This window comes from Simochromis diagramma, unplaced genomic scaffold, assembly GCF_900408965.1.
Source record: "Simochromis diagramma unplaced genomic scaffold, fSimDia1.1 OVJJ01000715.1, whole genome shotgun sequence".
In the NCBI taxonomy this organism is placed as follows: domain Eukaryota; kingdom Metazoa; phylum Chordata; class Actinopteri; order Cichliformes; family Cichlidae; genus Simochromis; species Simochromis diagramma.
Genome location: NW_024387128.1, coordinates 1,063,235 through 1,082,920, shown reverse-complemented (window position 1 = coordinate 1,082,920; position 19,686 = coordinate 1,063,235). Strand labels below are relative to the sequence as shown.

The 19,686-nt window shown below is 39.8% G+C and overlaps 1 protein-coding gene across 1 annotated transcript in view; it reads right to left on the bottom strand.

Annotated features, from left to right (window-relative positions):
* Positions 1–488: 488 nt before the first annotated feature.
* The window catches only part of vstm2a (V-set and transmembrane domain containing 2A), a 97,188-nt gene continuing 77,990 nt past the window's right edge, over positions 489–19,686 (bottom strand). Inside the window, exons 4-5 of the mRNA XM_040047086.1 lie at positions 19,192–19,525; positions 489–3,102 (exon numbers count right to left, since the gene is read on the bottom strand). Of these exons, the coding sequence (XP_039903020.1) occupies positions 3,026–3,102; positions 19,192–19,525 (411 nt within the window). The 3' untranslated portion in view covers positions 489–3,025. The remainder of the gene's footprint in view (positions 3,103–19,191; positions 19,526–19,686) is intronic.

The following is a 19,686-nucleotide window of genomic DNA, read 5'->3' as shown; positions in this document are numbered from 1 at the left end:
ATGCTGATTATTTCATTTACAAGTTGTACAATTCTGCATCTTTTTACATGAGGTTGGACACACCGTCCACTCTCTGGCACACATTCAAATCTCATTCTCAATACACTGGAAAAGATTGTTTTCTCCTTGTAAACTAAATCATGTTACATAGCTTTTCAAAACAATCCATCGAGTGGCATATATGTGACAGCGATGTTAGATTAACTGTCTAAATGTGCATTGAAGCTATTTGAAACTTGAGGCATTAGACAGGGTCGCCCTCCATCGCCCTCCATCTTGTACCCAGCCTTGATGCTTCTGATCAGAAGATGTCTCTGCTCTTATCCCAAAGCACGACACATTCTGTCAGCCTTTGAAGCTCCGAGCTGGATCAACAAGTTTTCACACAACTGTTATTGGAAATGCATCTATACAAGGGAGAATTTGATTTAGCTTTGACTGCAAAGCAGAATGAAAGCTCAAAGTGAAGTGAACATTTACCTTTTTTGGGACATACACAGTAATCATTTCAAAATGCTGTATGCGTGTGATCAAAACGCCCTGAGATCAGGTCCATAATAATTAAAAACCCTGCCTGATTTAAATATCTCTGATCTCTCATTCAACATCATCTTCTCAGTAATGTCCAGACAGCTTCCAGCCTAGCTGCTATTTTTAGATCACTCCCTGGAAGTTTTTTCTTTTACCACATGACGTGTACATCCTGTGATTTCACCGTGGACCTCAAACTTGCACGGTGACCAAACAGCAACTTGACTCGGTCGTCGCTGGTGATGGGATCTGGGTTTCCAGCTGTGATCCAATAGTTTGAAGGCAGCAGATCAGATGAGGTGGGAAATAAGAAGCATGCTCATCATTTATTTATTTTTTGACATTCATGAGGTTGTGCACCATGACATGCTGTGTGTCTGGTCCAGTCTGTCAAAGCCAACTGTTGCTGCATTGGTGCGAGGTGCCTCAGGGAAATGCTATTGCTTTCCAGTTTTTCACCCACATCAACACAATCTTTGCTTTTCACGTGCATTATCTGCCTCCCTGTAACTTTTTCCTGAAACTGAAAATCCGGTTTTAATAAAACTGAAGGACATCAGCACATATTGCAGAGGCAAGCCAGGGATAAATGTACAGGGTGATCTAAAAATACCACCTGTGCACAAGAAGATGATCTTGAACAAGAGGTTGGCCAATTTTAAATGATATGGCCAAGGAGTAAAACAGTTGATTTTTTTGGGGGGGTGTGGGGTGGATTCCCAGAATTTTTTGATCACTCCTTATATACTATGCATGAAAGCCAGCTTACACCATATAACAAATTATGACTTCTATTATCATGCTTTATCTTTGACCACCTTAAAAGTTGGGCTAAGCAAGAAGAAAGATGGGAAATAAAGCACTGATCTTGTCGCAGGGTGATTGGTGCTCTCTGGCACTGAATTTTATGGTCGATAACATTCATTTACAGTATCCTTCTTGAGACATCTGTCAGCTATTCGCTTAATCATAAATATTTCACTTTAAATTGGAACATTGGTGCACAATGTCCTTTCAGCTCAAAAGTTAACAAGGAAAGAATCCGTTTTTCTTTTGGAGGTTATCCTCAGTCATGCTAATGATCTAAGCTATGTGTACTATGAAACCCCACCACGCCTTTGCCTCTGTTTGTGTCAGATTGTCAAAGCGGTATATTTTTAATAAATGCTATGCATGAATAAAAATCTCTGTGATATATCATCTGAAGATAAAGCTAAAAATATATTAATGTGAGATTAAGAGAGAAAAAAATAAACGTATTTCACATAATGAGTATACTCTCTGTGTCACTGGATCTCATGTCACCACCCTGCCACTCAGACTTGTACCTGTATGTGTGTCACTGTATGCATTAGGAATCATAACGAATAAATGCTAGCTATCCTCATCATCCAAAGTGGGCAAATCCTCATTCATCCTCTGTAATTATAGCAGGGAGGTGCACAGCATCTGAAGCATGTCATTTAGCAAAGGTCCAGGTCAGTTAACATCAATCATCCAATGGTCACATATTACAATTTTGAATGACTCGTAACTTGTGACATCCTTTTTTATTCCTACCAAGGATGCAATACAAATTAAAATGACATAGGGACATTTTTTTCACATCAAAGTTAGCACATTAAAATAAAGCTAAATTCAAAATAGCGTAACACTGAACTCCAAATGTTTGACTCATGTAGGTCAACTAATGTGTTATCCTCTCTTCTAAGCCTTCAGACCGATAAGCATGCATATCCCCGGATGGATCACTAACAAGATGTTAAATTATGCACAATGGAAAGCTGGGTGGCTGATACAGCTGAAAGAAAAATTGGAAAATTTAACCTTTCGTTAACCTGTTGGTTAATGGTAACAGTCTAAATTAACACATACTTGAATATAAATTATCTCTTCGAGAGGGCTAAGAGTGCCTATTCACATTGAAGTTCCATGGTCAATATGGTGAGTGGTAGCTATGTATACAGCACATACAGTAATTCTAGGTGCTTCAAATAAAACAGATATAGATACAGATCTAGAATTATATATATTACACAAATATAGACTCTCCTTTTTTTGTTCGCTTTTGAGCAATGAACGCATGAACTGAAACAGCGAAAACCATAAGAAAGTCATTCTTCCATGAGATTTATCCAACAAGATACAGAGTCCAGTTGTCACATAGGAGCGTTGCACCTCAGGTGGTGTCAGGATGACGTCTGTACAAAAGGTAATCCGACAGCTTTAAATGTGACTGGTGTTTACATTGGCTAATAACAATGTGCTGGGTGCAAGAGCAGTAGTGGCTAGGACACGAGGGGGGGGGGCAACTGTGCTGTCCGCAATATGGTGGAGAGATGTGTATGGGGTAAGAGGGGGGCAGGGCCAGGGAGAGGGCCAGGGAGTAAAACAGGCTTTTTTTTTTCTCATTCGCTTTGAGAGCAAACAGAAAAAGAGAGAGTGAGTGAGAGAGAGAGAGAGACCTGGGTGCAAACCATGTCAGTTCCTCAAATTATAACAAGGCATTCCTCACCAAACCACACGCCACGAGGAGGACAGCCAGTCCATAGCTGGATGATATTCTTGTACCTGTAAAGATAAGAAACAGAAGCACAAAAACACTGTTACTATTCTATTTTCTTCCCCGTGACCAAAACTCTCTACAGGAACACAAATCCTTTCCTATGAGCTTGTTTAAGGCCTGCAGCACATATGACAAAATGACTTTTCATGTTTGGAAATACAAGAACTGGAGCATTAAAAAAAGGCTCTTAGCGAGAAAGAGTTTGTCCATAAACGTGTAATAACAAATCAAATTAAATAATCACCATGTTCTTCCTCTTAAAGTTGAATCTGACATCAATGAAGCTCACGTATACTATCAAGTATGGTGGTTCTTTCCTTGAGCTAAACACTTTTTGTTTTTACCATATCACACCATTCACTCTGTGAAGGTTCTCAGTCATCCAGGTCATCGTAGTCTAAGGAGCTCGGAAAGAAAAGCATCTGGAATTCTTTAAGTTTCCTTGAAGACGTTTCATCTGAGAAGCTTCTTCAGTTCTAAGAGCAGCGAGTGGTGGAGAGTCCAAGAATTTAAGCCCTAGGGGAGTGTCCCCACAAGAGGGTCATGGACCCCTTATTGATTGTCTACCTAATCACAGGAGCCAAGGTGTGAAAATGGGTGTAGGTCACAATCAGCCAAGGTTTTGGGTGAATCCATTGTGAAGCCTAGCCCCACCCTACCATGTGACTTCCTGAGGTCAAATGGCCCAGGATGTGAGTGGGCATTAAGGCGTCTTGGAAGGATCTCAGAACTGGATTATAGATGATAGACAGTTGGTGTCGTAAACCACCGCCTCTGTTCAAAGATGGTCGCTCACAGTGGACATAGATGGCTTCTTTCACTCCTCTTTCAAACCATCTGTCTTCTCTCCACCAGTTGCTCTTAGAACTGAAGAAGCTTCTCAGATGAAACATCTTCAAGAAATTTAAAGAAGTCCAGTCACTTTTCTTTCCAAGCTCCTTAGACATATCACAGATCTATTTTTTTTTTTTTTAATTTGAGGTATTTCTCAATACAAGAAGAAAAAAAATGCTGTAGTTTTACTTTAAGGCTCCTAATTATAATATTTGGTGCCTGACTTGGATAAGATAATGCTAAACCTTAGCTTAAAGTGAGGATTAAATTTTTTTCAAATCTCTACAGTATCAACTTGGTAACTAAGAAAAATAGTTGTAAAGTGAAGTCGTAAAATTAGTTACTGTTGCAAATCTGCACATACATTTTTAGTAAATGCGGGCTGATGTCCAGTCATTAGTGTGTGCCATTAAGCTGAGGCGCACTTGGGTATATATAGTGTGTGACTATAGCTGCCTACATATAAGTCTAACACCGTTAGGCATTTGAAAAAGAAAAACAACACGATCTCTGCAGCAGCAGCAGGTGCTTGTGGGTTGAAGGTGGTAAATGAAAGTGCTGCTTCAAGACACTTTTTAGAAGAAAGATTCTGATTATTGCAAATACTCTCAGAAGCAATTTAACTTCTGATCTTTTTTTTCTATTTCAATGAAATCCTCGTGTTAGCTTTACTCAAGAACTATGACACTGTGTCATCCTGCTAGCTCTTTCTGTTTATTATTTTGTGCGAGTGTGTTCAAAATGAATGATATATATATATACACAATTGGTTTATTTTGCTCGACATGTGGTTTCTTGTTGTTTTACACCCACATCTGTATTTCAGGTTCTGTCCAACATATGGTCTAGATGGAGTAGAGTCTAAATGTAGCCCATACAGCTCCTGCTACGTACAGTATATAGACAGTTGAGTAGGTTTTAAAAGCTTTTATGTTTTTATTTAGTCAAGCTAAAAAGACATTTAAAAAAAAAAATCTGCCAGAAAATTCAACATTAATGAATGGTAAGGAAGCAAGAAGAATGAGTTGAGGAAAGTTTGACATATCTGATCGCTTAATGTGCCTTATAATCAGGCACCTTATAATACGGTAACTTCTATCTTCCTTTAGCATGTCCAGAAGTCCAACTTTTTGTGTGATGGTAGCATCTTTCCCTTTTGGGTGCTACCGCAGGTGCCTTTGACCGTGTAAAACATTTGTCGACATTGTTGTGTTTGTTGGGGAGAAAACTTGCAGACATAAAGTACAGCACTTCAGAGTCACACTGCTAGCGATTGAAGATTTATGTAAATGTGACAAGCTGAACGCATTCTGTTCTGTACGGGAGACACGGCACGGAGGAGAGTGACTGACAATGGTCTACAGCCGATCAGGAGGCAGAACACAGTGCCCTGTAAAAAAACAAACAAACAAACACAAAAAAGCAAAATTGCACAAATAAAATTTGTGAAACAGTGAGGCCGCGAAAGGTGAACCACGTTACAGCGAGGGACCACTGTACTTGAAATATGAGATTGACAAAAATGAAGCAAAATTGTAGAGATTCAGCTTGTAATGGTTGAAGGAAAAGAAAGTGTCTGCTGCACAGGCTGAGGGTTTCAAATACTCCACACACCTAATTCCAGAAAACCTGTTTCTAAACATGTGAATGTTAGAAAGAAATTCAAATGACCAAAACTAGACTTGAAATTGTCTACAAAGAAACACAAAGTGCTGTGATTAAACCAGGAGAGGCAGACAACTACAAAGAAAGTGAAAATGACCAGAAAGAGACTAAAACCAAACACTAAAAGGCAAAAAAAGGGAAAAAAATGCAAATTAGCCCAAAAAGCGATTGGAAAGAGTCAGAAAAAAGGTGTCACTGAGTCTAAACATGACCAAAAAGAGAAGAAAGTAGACCAGAGACAGAAATGTGTTAAAAGAAATGCAAATGAAACACATAAACAGAGAGACAAAGAGAAGAGAGAGACATATAAACTGACTGCAAAGAGATGCAAACCAAGTCGTCTTATGTGCTTTTACCTATATAAACAGGGGGAATGTTAATGTGTGATTGACGTTATAAATACATTCATTTAATTCTAGCACCTTTACTGAAATCCTGGAAAACTGTAAATAAAGGCTTTTGGACTGCTCTGAAAACATTTTGCATGGGCAGTTAGCATTGCCTAAGACCTGACAAGCTGCTATCACCACTGCGGGCAACTCTGACTGTTTACTGAGCATCTGACATGACTAACAACTGCAAACTAGAACACAACCTCCTCAGCCTACAGTTTGATCCGCTTGTGTCTTGGAAACATTGAGCCAGAACTGATGAGAGCAAAGTAACAAATGACAGCTGTACAATCGGCCCAGCAGATGTCTGTGGACGTAATAATAGGACACTTTTAGCGTTGAATTCTTAGATAGGGAAAGAAATACCATGAAATAAAGCAGGATTTCAGTAATATTCATTTAAAAAATCACATTATTCAATAAACTATATTAACATTTACTAGATTCCTGTGTCATACTGGACAGTGGTTCTAAGAAGAAACTGTACCAGGGGAGCCCACTGTTCCTCGCAGCTCTGGATTGTCAAGGCTGCTGAGGGTTAGGGGACGTAAGGAAGGGATGGTGGTGCAGAGATGGAGGGCTTTGACCCTTTATTCCTCCCCACCACATCTCATTTGGCTCGAGGTGATCTAGAGAACAGGAGTGCCACAGAGGAGCAGCAATCACTCTAGGCCAAAACATCCTTCACACAGAGAATAATTAATCAGCTTCCAGCTAGGAGCCGCAGAAAGGCACAGATGCAGTGATACAGGACAAAAAAAATCTGCATATCTACTGAACTATTTTACAATAATCTACTCTGTATATAAAAGTACGCAGCTTTAACTGTGATTTCACTGTTGCAAACTGTTAATTACCTCAGGATGGAGGATGTGCCTTTGACTTCATTTTCTATTTTTCATCATTTTTTGTCAACAAAAGTAAAACCATGAAAGATTGTTTTTCTCAGGGCTTTGAGTTGCCATGCTGCACCACTGTGCTCATCCTACATCTATGCTGTTTTGCCAAAGTTTTCAAACTGCTCTAGTTTTTTCTGTTCTTGACTCTGTATGATGTCACTAAGAAACCACCATCATTACATGGACCTCTCATGGACACTCAGCTCTGATTGCGATCACAAAAGCTCCGTCTGAAAGCTGGCTTAAAGGCAAGGGAAGGTAGATTGTTTCAAATACAGGATGAGAGGCTGTGCCAAGATCCTGTGTAAGAAAGAAAATATTTTAAACTATGAATGATGCAGTAGTGATGCTCTAGTAGAATCCAATAATTAGTAAACTATTCTGAGCGTGTCATGTCTGAAAAGGGCTGCAGACAGCACCTGTGTTCTGCTGTGGAAGAAAGACATCCTCATTAAAAATCTCGCTGTAGCTCTAACACTTCCCTCTTAAGTACCACAAAACACTGACTATCTAGCAGAGTGTGTTGTCATGTTTTAGTTGCATGTATCTTTTAACTCCTAATTTCAGCAGGGCAACTAAGGGTCTGAAACAAAGTCACTTGATATCTACCCCTTTAGAACTCTTTATAATGACTGTTAACAGGAGTTTAGCTTAAGCAGAGTTCAGCTAACAGGAAGGTTTAACTGACAGGTGAGATGCAATTCTTCGTTTCACAGTGCAGTATTTATGGCTCAATGAGTGCAAAATAATAACACTTGAAGTTTGCAAAGCAAAAGTAGTTTTATAGGAGAAGTTGAGTGTTTTTCAGATGAAAATGGAGCAACAGTTGATTAAAAAACACTTGCCATCTGTCCAGAATAAAAATATTGTGCTTTGGGATTATGTTTCAATTCATAGAGTAGGGAAAATTGCACAACCTAAACTGAACAAAACTGAAAAACTCTGAGGATATCTAACATAGCTCATGTGTGCAATACAGCATTTATTTGTAACTCACAACCTGCGTTATATACACAACCTAAAGGGAAGGAAAAGTAGCAATAATAGAATTCATAAGATTCAAATCCAAAGTAGTTGTTGGCCGAACTCCCTATTGAAGACCCAAGAAGCATTGATAAAAGACAGCCTGCTATTTTTACAACCAAATACAGCAGCAGTATAATGCAGTGAGGCAGGGCTGCTTGATTAGGTCATGATGACCTCCTTCTGGATATAACCCAACAATGATGGGTCACTGCACACCACCCTGCACAGCTGCGTAGGATCATTTCTTTAGTGTTAGTTGTGACGTCTTCCAGATGCACTTCAAAATCTGCTGAACTGACTCTGAATTATTACGCTCTAGTCCCCCCAGAATCTGGTGATCAAGCCATGTACAAAACAGCAGAGAGATTGTTATTCATACATTATTGATTTGCTGTTGTGCTGCTTTCCATTGTTTCGTGTGGGATTTCCAAAGCCATTTTTCAGTTTGCTTATCTGAGAGAACACAAACAATAAGGGAAGGCACATGTACCATAGATATGATTCTATCAGGTAAAAGAAAAGATCAGCCACACTATCAGCACTGCAGCATGTTCATATGAAATCTCTGAAGCAACATCTTGTAGTCATCATAGTCCTTCATAAGTTATAAAGACTGCCAGTTGTGTCCAGTAAATCGGAGGTTTGCCCAAAAGTTAATTTCATTTTTTGTCTTTTACATGGAAACCACAATACAAGAAGAAGAAAAACAAAACCTTTTTTTATCTGCTGGTCTACAGGAAGAGTCTGGCAAAAAGAAAAAACTAGCAAAATACATATTTAGGGCTTAGTTTAATTAGACAGTTCACATGTATATTTAAACAACAAAATGTCAAAACTTCTAACATAGCAAAGTGGTGCAGTCCTAAACGGTCACATTACAGGCAAAAAAGTACCGATTGAGTCCATGTTCTCACTGTGTTTGTGTCCATTCTCTACCCATGCTCCAGTATATGTGCACAAAATCAAAGTAAGTGTTAAATTAAGCTTAAATTATGTTCTATTTTACTTGGAGGATGTTCATTCATTTATTTATTTATTGTAAGTAAGATCTAAATAGTGTAGCAAAAGATGATGGTACTCCTAGTTAGCTGTGTCTAAAATTTAGAGCTAAATGGTAGAGACTGATTCTTATATAGCGCTTTTCTACTCTCCCGGAGTACTCAAAGCGCTCTATACAACATGCCTCATTCACCCATTTACACAAGCACTTCTAAACGCAAGTGCAAACTAATCTACATTCACCCACAGCCACACTCCGATGAACGCATCGGAGGGCAGTTTTGGGGTTAGTATCTTGCCCAAGGACACTTGACATGCAGATTGGGGAAGCCAAGGATTAAACCACCAACCTTCCGATCAGTAGCTGATCTGCTCTACCACCTGAGCCACAGCCACCACAGCCACAGCTAGTAAAAGTAAAATAGGAAACTTATAAAAGGAAAAGGTGGATGGGTAGACTGAAGAAATCAAGCATCAGGACAGAAAACCCTGAGCAATATGGCTTAACAGTAAAAAAAAAAATACACAACACAGAGATGTAAATAAGTCATTTTTTTGTGACAGAATCATAAGAAATGGGTGGAATGGACTGGGATTTACATAGAAAAGTCAAAGGAAAACCTGTAACAACACCCAAGCAAATATCCATCCATCCTTTTTTCCACTTATCTAGTAAAAGTCTACTTTTGTCCCTGTTGGTAGACAGAGACCAAACTATTAGAGCTAAATGTAATCATGTCATCGTTTGAGGGCCGCAAAGGTACAAATGTGGCTCGCTGTAGCTCATTAGATAGAGCAAGTTATCTAGTAGTTGGAAGGTTGGTAGTTAAATCTCTCACTGTTCCAGTCTGCAACCAACTGAAAGTTGCTCTCTGATGTGTTCACTGGTGTGTGAACGCATCAGATATGTGAGACCACTTTTTATAAAATTACAGTGAAGTAGGTAAAATCTTAACTGTAATTTTAGAACATGATTCTTGTTTTCTAAATGATGATGCTGATCGGAGTTAAAAATGATGTGGGCATACCTTGCCAAGGACAATTGCTATCATATGAGGATGTACTGTCCGACCGTTATTCACGTGTAGCATTTAGTTTCTAAAGACCAAGATAGTAGCACTTTGAGCCTTTACACTGGGATCTACTAACCAAGTGACATAACGTTATTGCATTTATCTTTACATGGGTTTTATGGTCCAAAGAAGCTATACAAATTAACTTGCGCTGACATGTCTTGTTAATGTGCTTTTGATGATTTATTTTCTCACCCTCTTGTCCTCCATTTCATAATGGCATTGTATCCCCAGATAACAGTAATATGTGTGGGAATTGTATCTAAAGTACAACAGTTATCTCCTCCCAACAGTGCCAGTCACTTTGAAAGACTATAAATCTGCAGTACTTGCATATGAGTCTGTCACCTTCTTGCATGCACTGGATGCAGGATTGTTTCCATTTGTTCCATTCCTAACCCTGAGATGATGTAAGCAATCCACATGGTACGGGAAAACAACACCGTCTGCAGCAATTATTCTCATAACCTCACAGATTCCTTCAGCTTTTTTGTGAGCTGTTTTTCACTTTCAAACTAACCTTGCCAGCAAGCATACTAAAGGTAAAGTCTGTGCTCCTGTGCTATTTTTAGAAAACAACAAAGGAAGAACATTTGCGAATTATTATTGTTGTTGTTTTGTGTTCTGCTGTGCATTTTAATTGATGAGCAGAGGGGAAAATGTAAGAAGTCTCCAATAACACAACTGAACATACACATATAACATGTATACACAAAAAGAGCTTTAGCTTATTATTTCATTTCACCATCGCTGTAGCTAAAAGCACTTTCATCCACTTCCTGTGATCGTTTGCTTGACAAGGTCACTGTGTCTTTACTTGTCATTTGGAATTATCTATCTAAAGAGGGAAGCTGTGGAGAAAAAGGTTTCCAGGGGAGATTTTGAGTCGTCTGACTTCTGTACATAGTGTTTAAAGCAATACATGATGCCACTTTGAGTTTTCCCTTTTTCCATCCTCCAAAGTCGAAGTAACTGCAGAATGAATCATGTGGAAACATAATGAGTGAGAGTATCTAAGGTTGCGGAGACCTTTTTGCTGGTTTCTTGGTGCATGCTGAGATAGAATAGACCCATATTGAATACTTTTCATTTTGTCCTACTTAACCTAACACAACACTTCTCATTTTGCCAAAATGTTTTTGGCTCGGTGAAACGGTGATGTGAAATATTGATTCCAGGCCAGTGAGGCAGCCAGGTTCAGTGAGGCAGGGAGGTGATTCACCACAGCACCTCCACAGGGAGCTCAAACTGGCTTCATGCCAGTTCTATCTATTGCTGCTGATCCCTTGCTGGCTGACCGTCTCTTTGACTCGCTTGCTTATTTGTCCGTGGGCTCCAGTATATAACTTGCTTTCTGATTTGCTTGTTGACTGATAGACTCTCTAACTGACTCATAGACTGCCCAAGCCATAGTTAGATTCTTAGCTAACATGACTGTGTAAATGCCATTAAAATGCAGCTTGATTGTTCAGCTGTGATGAGTCTAAATGTGGTAACACAGTCTAAGGAATAAAGCTTCTAAATGACCATCCACAACATCTAAAACGACCACACCAGGGTGACCACACACTACAAGTATTTCTTTAACCATTTAGCCACTGAAAAGGGGAATAAACAGCTAATGAGGGCGTGGGGATATTTTATTCTGATGGGTTCTTACCCAAACATACTTGGTCTCAGCTTCTATCAGCATTGTTCCTGTTATATGCCTTGTGGAAATGACTAATCCAAATCTGATGCCCATCTAAATTCGACACCTTTCACAGTATTTGTCAGTGTTAATCAGTGTCTTGTTTAGTCTCGTGTTTTTTTCCCTGGAACGTTCTCTCACAGTCTGTTCTCTAAAACCTAAAAGAGGAATTATGGGTTGGATCAACTGGTCCCTAAATGCAATTGACACCCTTTCTCAACGAGAAGTTTGGGCTTGGGTGAGCCTGAGTGCTGAAGATATCTACCTATTCGGAACCATGGTAACAGGGTTCTGGCTGATCGGAGCTGGCTTGGCCCTGACTTATTGAAGAATTAAGAAAGTGGAACCGGCTGTTCAAACCCCCACAAGGCTGCCCGCTGGGATTGGAACGATGGGACGAGGGTGAGTTCTCAAAATGGGCTCATTGAGTCAGCACGGATAAGATCTTGGAGAGGTTACGGCTGCTGTGAATACTCAGAATACATGGATACTGGATACATCTCGGAAGGGCTCGCTCGGAATAACATCTCTGGGCGCAAATTGGATGACATCTCGGGGAGGCACACTGCCGTGAGTTTTCAGAATCGGCTCCTTGAGCACAAGAAATGACAACATCACAGAACGCAAGTATGGCGAAGCTCGCGGCTCTCCAACGGGAGATTGAGAGACCAGTGTTGGACTGTAGAACTGCTTTGAAATTCATATGAGCTGTTCGCACTAAAGTAAAAACCACCATCACTTCATGCGGAGACCCCTTAGGCGCCAGCTGCGGTCGCAAGGCTGGAGCCGAACAACAACACCCTGATAACGACTGTGTTTAGTCTGTTCCTTCCCATTCCATGCAAGGCCACCTGGGTTGGCTGGTAGACTGTTTACTTAGCCTAGCAGGGCGAAGGACGCTGTCTCAGCTGTACTATGGACACGTACATATACACTGATATGTACACACTCATCCCCCCTCCCTTTCCAAACGCCTTCGACGCTTATTCCCTTCCGATGCTGACGGTGGATCAAGGAGACCAGCGCACAGGCTGCAGGCCCGGATGTACTGTCTAAATCGGCTGTCTCTCACCCTTTACTCACCCCTGTTGCTTGTAATGTGTTTCTTTGGTGTATTAAGAGTTTTTTAATGTGCAGAGGTGTTTTTTTCTGTTCTCAAACTGATCTCCCTGTTGGAGCTCAGTCTGGGAGGAGTTATTTTTTCCTCATTATCTTTCCTCATGTGGTGCATTTTCCATTGTTATACCTCTCTGACCTGTCTTCCCCATGTGATGTTTGTGTAATGTGTGTATGGTCGGAGGGTAAGATGGCGCCGCCATTGCGTGCAATAGGTCGGCAGCCTTATGAAATTTCCCCTTGTGGGACTAATAAAGGTATATCAAATCAAATCAATACAAATAAATACTTACAAATCATTTTTCATTCAAAATGTGTGGAATTTGCTGACATTAGTGACATTCCTTACGTCCAGTTTATCAAATGTTTTATTATTTCTTCTGGGCCTTGATGTAGCCTCTCAGTCAGTGGATGAAGAACCACTGTTCATCAAAAACAGTGGTTTTACAAACGTTACTTGTTTTACAAAGTAGTTTTATTTTCTAAAAGTTTGATGTTTTCTCATAACCGTAATATGGCTTTTGCTCAAATTGTGTCTTTACAATCATTCTAAACTATTTTTTGAAATCTTGTAATCTTTTAAATAAATTCAAAGAGTTGATTGGTTTATGGAGGGCTAAAAGTACAAAAATGATATTAATAAATACATCATCAAACAAGTAATGAATTAAAGGTGTCATTAATTAAATAAAAGTGGAAATGATTTATTAAATGGATAATTAAATAACATGTATCATTAACTCATAATTAACTTATTTAAAAAAGCATATTTATTTATTTTCATGGTCCCTGCGCTTAAGTACATCATGAATAGTGATGGTGACCGACAGTCGGGTTCCCCTGAATGTATTTTGAATTAAATCTTGTGCAGAAATGATGAAGCAAAGCAAGTAACATTTTGAAATCCGACTGTTTCAGTGTCACCAAACACACCTTTTTCTTTAAGGTATGAATGTAGTGGCGTAATCTTCAAATATCTGGTTGTCAAGAGCCTAATGGCAAAACTACTCCAACATTTTTGGAGACGTCAGGTCCCAATAACGACCACTGGACCAGCATATCGATGTTGTTCTTGGACATCATGAAGAATGATGTTAAGCCTACTCTAGAAATATTTAAATGATCAGTTTTCAATTCCATTCAAATACTTTATTGTCCCACAAAGGGAAAATTAGTTTAGCAGCAGGGCAACAATAAGCGTAAACAAAACTATAATAAAAAGCCACAAGACAGTTTGCCATTAAGGAGACGGGTTGCAGCAGGGATAAATGAAACCTGGAGTCTTTTGGACTTCCTCACAGGTACTCTAAAACGATGGCCAAAGGGCAACAACTCACTGCGAAGTAGATGGTTAAAACAATTACCAATAACATGAGCCTTCCTCAGCACACGTTTGTTATAAATGGACCAAAGTGCCGACGCCAACGAGATTTTGCTGGCAGTTTTTACCAAAAGTCCCAACTGATTCTGGAAATCTACTAAAATTCAATTAATTAATAAATAACACAATCTATGTGGGTTTTTTCTTCTGTGAGCAGTAAGACTAATGTATACATCTATAATGTCTTTAAGAGACATCTACTAAACAGTTGCTTAATCAGTGATATTTAAGTTAATATACTGGTGTACAGTTCTTTACCACCTTCTTCCAAATCAATACAGGTTGTATAACCTTTGATGATAATTTGACAGTAATGGGCCTTTTATAGCTGAGCATCTTGCCAGAGAATTTTAAAGGAACGTAGACTATTAGGTGTATTATGTGCTTTTTATTATTAAAAAAAGAAAAAAACTGGCAACAACACCCAGGCCTGGATCAAACTTGGTACAGTTACACTTTGGAGTTTCAAAGAAAGCACAGATACAGTTATTTATTACTAACAATTTGGTACCATAAGAAATGCCTTAAGAACGTGTCACTTCAAAGAAACGATAGAATGTAAAGACTTTTAATTGTAAACAGAAATGAAGATGAAAATTACTGGAAAGGTGAGGCGACAATTTACCTCAAAGGAAAGAATGGCCACACTGACGACTACTTCATGATCATATTTCTCTGGACATAACAAGCAAATGCCTGGAAGGATTCGCCACTCTGTGCCATCTGTGACCATCCTTCACCCTCTGTTAATTCTGTAGTATAGTAAAGGCGCACCAGATACCAAATAAAACCTTGAAAACTGATAAATTTTAAACCCTGTGATGATCATTATGAAATGTGTGAATATGTTAAGTTTGAGTTACACACACAACAACAGCATTCGTTTGTGAACTATCCTCATTCATGCAGTTTCCATATACACTGTGTGCTGTTGATGCATTTCATTTATCTGGCTGTTCCAGTTGAGAGTGACATCACTCTTGGGGTGACTACTTTGTTGCACTGCACAAAAAAAGGAAGCAACCAAACTCATGAATAGAACCCAGTCATTGTTGTAGGTGTGGCTTGTTTAACGAGTCACATTGTAACAGTAGTAATACAGAATGAAAGTTTTAGTTTGCTAATGTTGTTGATGCACTGTTGCCATCTTGGACTGTTGTGTCACTGTGCTCCGACAGGAACAAGTGCTCCAGTTGAAAATTCTTCATTTCAACTTCAGATATAAGTCCATCCTCAGAAGACTGGGCTCCAGATTCAAGTAGGAACCAGCAAGTATGTGGGAACAAACTTGGTACTGACGAACACACACTGCAAGAAACATTTCTGCACTGAAGCAACGGCTTTAACTAGAAAACTGGGCTGTGTGTAGTCCATCAGATTTGATCCAGACTGAGGCCAGTATAGCTGTCCTTTATGGACCACTTGCAATCCTAATGTAGGCCTGTACGATCACATCCCACCCAGCACCCTTACTTTGTTTTTAATAAATCAGTAGATGTCAGTAGAAGCCCTTTCAATGCAGAAAATAACAAAGCTGTAGCAAAGTCAACGAACGATTTATTTGAAATCCTGAAAATTGAAAATGCCACAGCTGAAGTATCATTTAAAACAAATATGTTTACATTCATCCACCGTGAATTTTCAGTGGTGCTCAGGACCGGTCTTTGCCTCCTGCTGAGCATTCACACATAGCAGACAGATTTAGATGCACCCACAAGACAAGTAAGGAAGAACCCACATTAGATTAATGAACCTGAAGCGACACACTGCCATTGCATGTGAGTGCCTGAGCAATAGAAATGCAGCCACGAACAGCAGTCGTGCTGTTCCCAACCACCTACTGGAATGATGACTCACTGGTGTTCTTTCCTTAGACATACGCAGTTGAGGCAGTTTAAAAAAATATGGTAGTTCTTTAAAACAAGGTCAGTGATTTTTTTTTCTCTTTTTTTTTGGATGAATGCTTATGCAATCAAACTGAGTCCATATTTGTTTTTACCTCCGTGCGGGAACAAGGCTGGCCTCAGGGGCAGAGGGACAAGTCTGGCTTGGGGGACATTTTTCTTTCCTTTTTTCCCCAGCTCCGGTCACCTCTGAGCTTTGACAGAACAACACTGCCAGGAACGATGGAGGCCGAGCTGTGATCTAACAACAGCTGACACACTGGTGGGGAGTAGCTGTGAACAAACCACTCTGCTACTGCAGCCGCTCCACCAGCCTCAGTCCCATTCTCCCATCTGGAAAGCGCCTCATTGTTTACAGATGCAGCAATGCGGAAAAGGAAAATATCTGCACTCTCCCAGGTTTAATTTCATCTCAGCCCATTTGCCTATTGTGGCTCATCTGCCTCAAACCTGAGCATGGCTGTAATAGAACTCTGTCGCCCTCAGCTGTACCACCTCTCTGCCGCTCAGAGAAGGGGGCTAAGGCTGCCTGAGCAGCCACAGAGAGGCATTTATCAGTGTCAGACACACCACACAGAGGACTCACTGCAACACAGTTGTCAGCATAATTTGGCTGCCTCATAATCTCAGGCTCTGCAGCCCTGGGGATTATTCAACTTTTTACCTCTATTCAGTGGCAAGTAATATCTTTCTGTGTTTTGCTACACGGTGCAGAGGGCTATCTGAGCCCAGAGCAGGGTCCACTTTGTGTTTGAAATGTCTGCCCAGTGGAGAAATGACTGGCATTTAGAGATGAGGAGCAGCGCAATTATAACATAGTCGGATAGTCAAAAAAAAAAAGAGAGAGAAAATTTATATAAAACCACATGAGGGCAAATTGAGAGGAGGTTACTACAGAGGCGCCTGCGGTTTCAATGGTGACGTATGAGTTTCCTCGATTGTACACACTGAAGTGAAAATGATAAATCAACACACGTGCAAAATATGCTGATTTAATATCACAATCATTTTGTTAAAGCCTTTTTTAAGTAAACTTTACCAGAAAAAACCCTAAAAAGACACTCAAAGCAACTTAACAGGTTTGCTCAGGTAACCATCCTCTTTTGGTCAGCAACAAACAGGCAGGGTTAATAGGTGGTTATATATAGTGATACGCTATGAGAGACTGCTTTTTGGGTCGCCTACCTTGTCTCCCTCTCACTAACATGTCATGGTCGGCGGCTGGTGTCCAGCTGATCTACAGAGCCAGAAATCTTCTTTTGATTAGGTTCACCCGTGGTTGGCATGTCTAATGGGATATGCTGGATGAAATATCTGGCTGACTTTTATCAACCTTTACTCAGAAGTGTAAATTATTTACAATCTATAAAATTTCAGCAACAGAGGTGACTGAAGAGAAATTCTATTGGCTGTGAATGGCTGCTGTGTGTTATCTCTTACTCTCACTTGGGTTTTCTTCACTTTTGTCTAACTGCTTCAGTGGAAACTCAGCTGACCTCAACATCACTATTCTCCGGGAGCTCAATGCAGATGTTTAGGCATGACATGGTACACAAAGATTTTCAGCGTCACTATACTTAAAGAATAGAGGTAGAGTTGATATTCTTAGCCATAATATTATATTACACCTAAATGAAAGTAATTATAATTTCGAGCTGGTTTATGTAGCATTATAATAACATTTAAGCATCTTTTAAAATATTCAGCATTATGCAGTTCAATGGCGAATCTTTTTGTGGGTAAAAAATTAATTATGGTGAAACTATATGTTGTGATTAGCCCTAATGTTGTCTCTGTGTTTGTGTTTTATATCGCTATGGGCTGGTGAGGATGTAAAAAAAAACATGAAATGCTATATGTTGGAACGATTACAACAATTAACTGATATTGCAGTGACTATAATAAATCTGTAAAAGAATTCAATACAGCTTTGGCTGGCCTGTGACACTAAGCTGTGTAGTCACAGAGCCTGCAGCTTGGAGCCTACAGCGAGGAGACACTCTGTAAGAAGGTGTGTGTGTGGGGAGGTGGAGACCCCCAAGGAGTCCTGCCTGGAGACTTTAGGCTGCTTATGAACATTTCTTAAACACAGCTGGGGGCTGGGTCATGTAGTGCCTTAGACATTAACAGTAAAGTCTTAAAATGATTTTGAAAACTTACAGGTGTTCACTGAAAAGAATGCAAGAGTAGAAAGTGTTCTTATCTCCTAGAATTAGTTAAAAGCCTAAAGCAACATTTTGGGGATGTTAGAGGGAGGTGATTGACTTGTAGCTGGCTACTGAGAAAAGACAAATACAACATGCTACATGAGATTAAATAAATCACACTCTTCTTCAATACGTGCTTACTAAAAATATGAAAATTTAAAACACTGGTCTTCTGCAGTACAGTGAGTTTGTGTATGTTTTTTTCTTCTTCTTTTTACTTTGCCATACACAATTTTGTGCATTAAAAACATTATTGGAGTGGATAGATAAAGCTAGACAACTAACTGCTAACAAAGTTTTGCTAATAATTAGCTATTATGCTAGTCAATTCATTAGCTTAGTTACTACCAATTCAGTTCATTCAAACCAATCATGTCACTTTTGTGGAGCAAAAGAGAAGCTTTAATTGCTTCCTCTGAATTCACCAAAGTAGACACATAATGCTAAATATTTGCTTAGATGAATTTGGATTTCTCAAGCAGGCGTTAATGCTGCAAATGTTGTCAGTCTTCAGCCTTCAGGGGAAGCTAGCAGCTTTGTGAAAAGGCTCATAGTAATCAATGGTGTATTTTTAGTTGGCACATATACAGTATTTTAAGTCATGTAGTTTTAGTAGTCATGTTGAGCTATTACAGCTGTGCTGGTGTTTTTCCTACTCCACTGAGAGCACGTTAGTTCTTAAAACTGAAGTCGATTGTAAGCTCAGTTGCTGAATAACCTCATTTTAAGTTCTATTCTTGGTAATCTTGAATTTTAACCAAGCAGTCCTTTTAAGCAAAGTAGGTGACTCACAAATGTGTCAAGAGCATTGCAAATCAGGATTTCATGGTGGTAGTGAAAACATAAGTGATGGGAGGGTTTTTTGTGTGTTCCACAGTTTTTTATGTAACGCTCCCTGTGGGCCTTACCTGAGCCGGGGTTGTGTTTAGCTGTATTGGAGGATGTGTGAGAGGTGGAAGTTGAGACCACCCTCTGGTCTGAACTCATGTCCTGCCCCAGTGATGAGCTGGACTTTCTTGGCTTCTTGTTTTTCAGGTGCCGTAGGGAGTTCTTCTCAGGAGGTGGCAGTGGTCGTTGGGGCCTGGACGTGGCGTTGACCTTCAACCAGGCTTGGGCCTTGTACTCCACAATCTCTCCGTAGTTAGCTCGTGTCACCCGGCACTCGTATAGACCTTCATCGTTCTTGCTGACTCTGGAGATCTGCAGCTTGTGTGAGATGTCATTGCCCTGGACTTTCACAGTCTGTTAGAGTAATTAAAAAAAGAACAGAACATTTGATAGCACGATGAATACCACAAGTTGCTTGCACAACACATAACTCTCACACTTTGGGTTTTCCCCATGAAAATTTGACATGAACATATCCTAATTTTACTTTTCGAATGTGGAAATAATAAGATTAA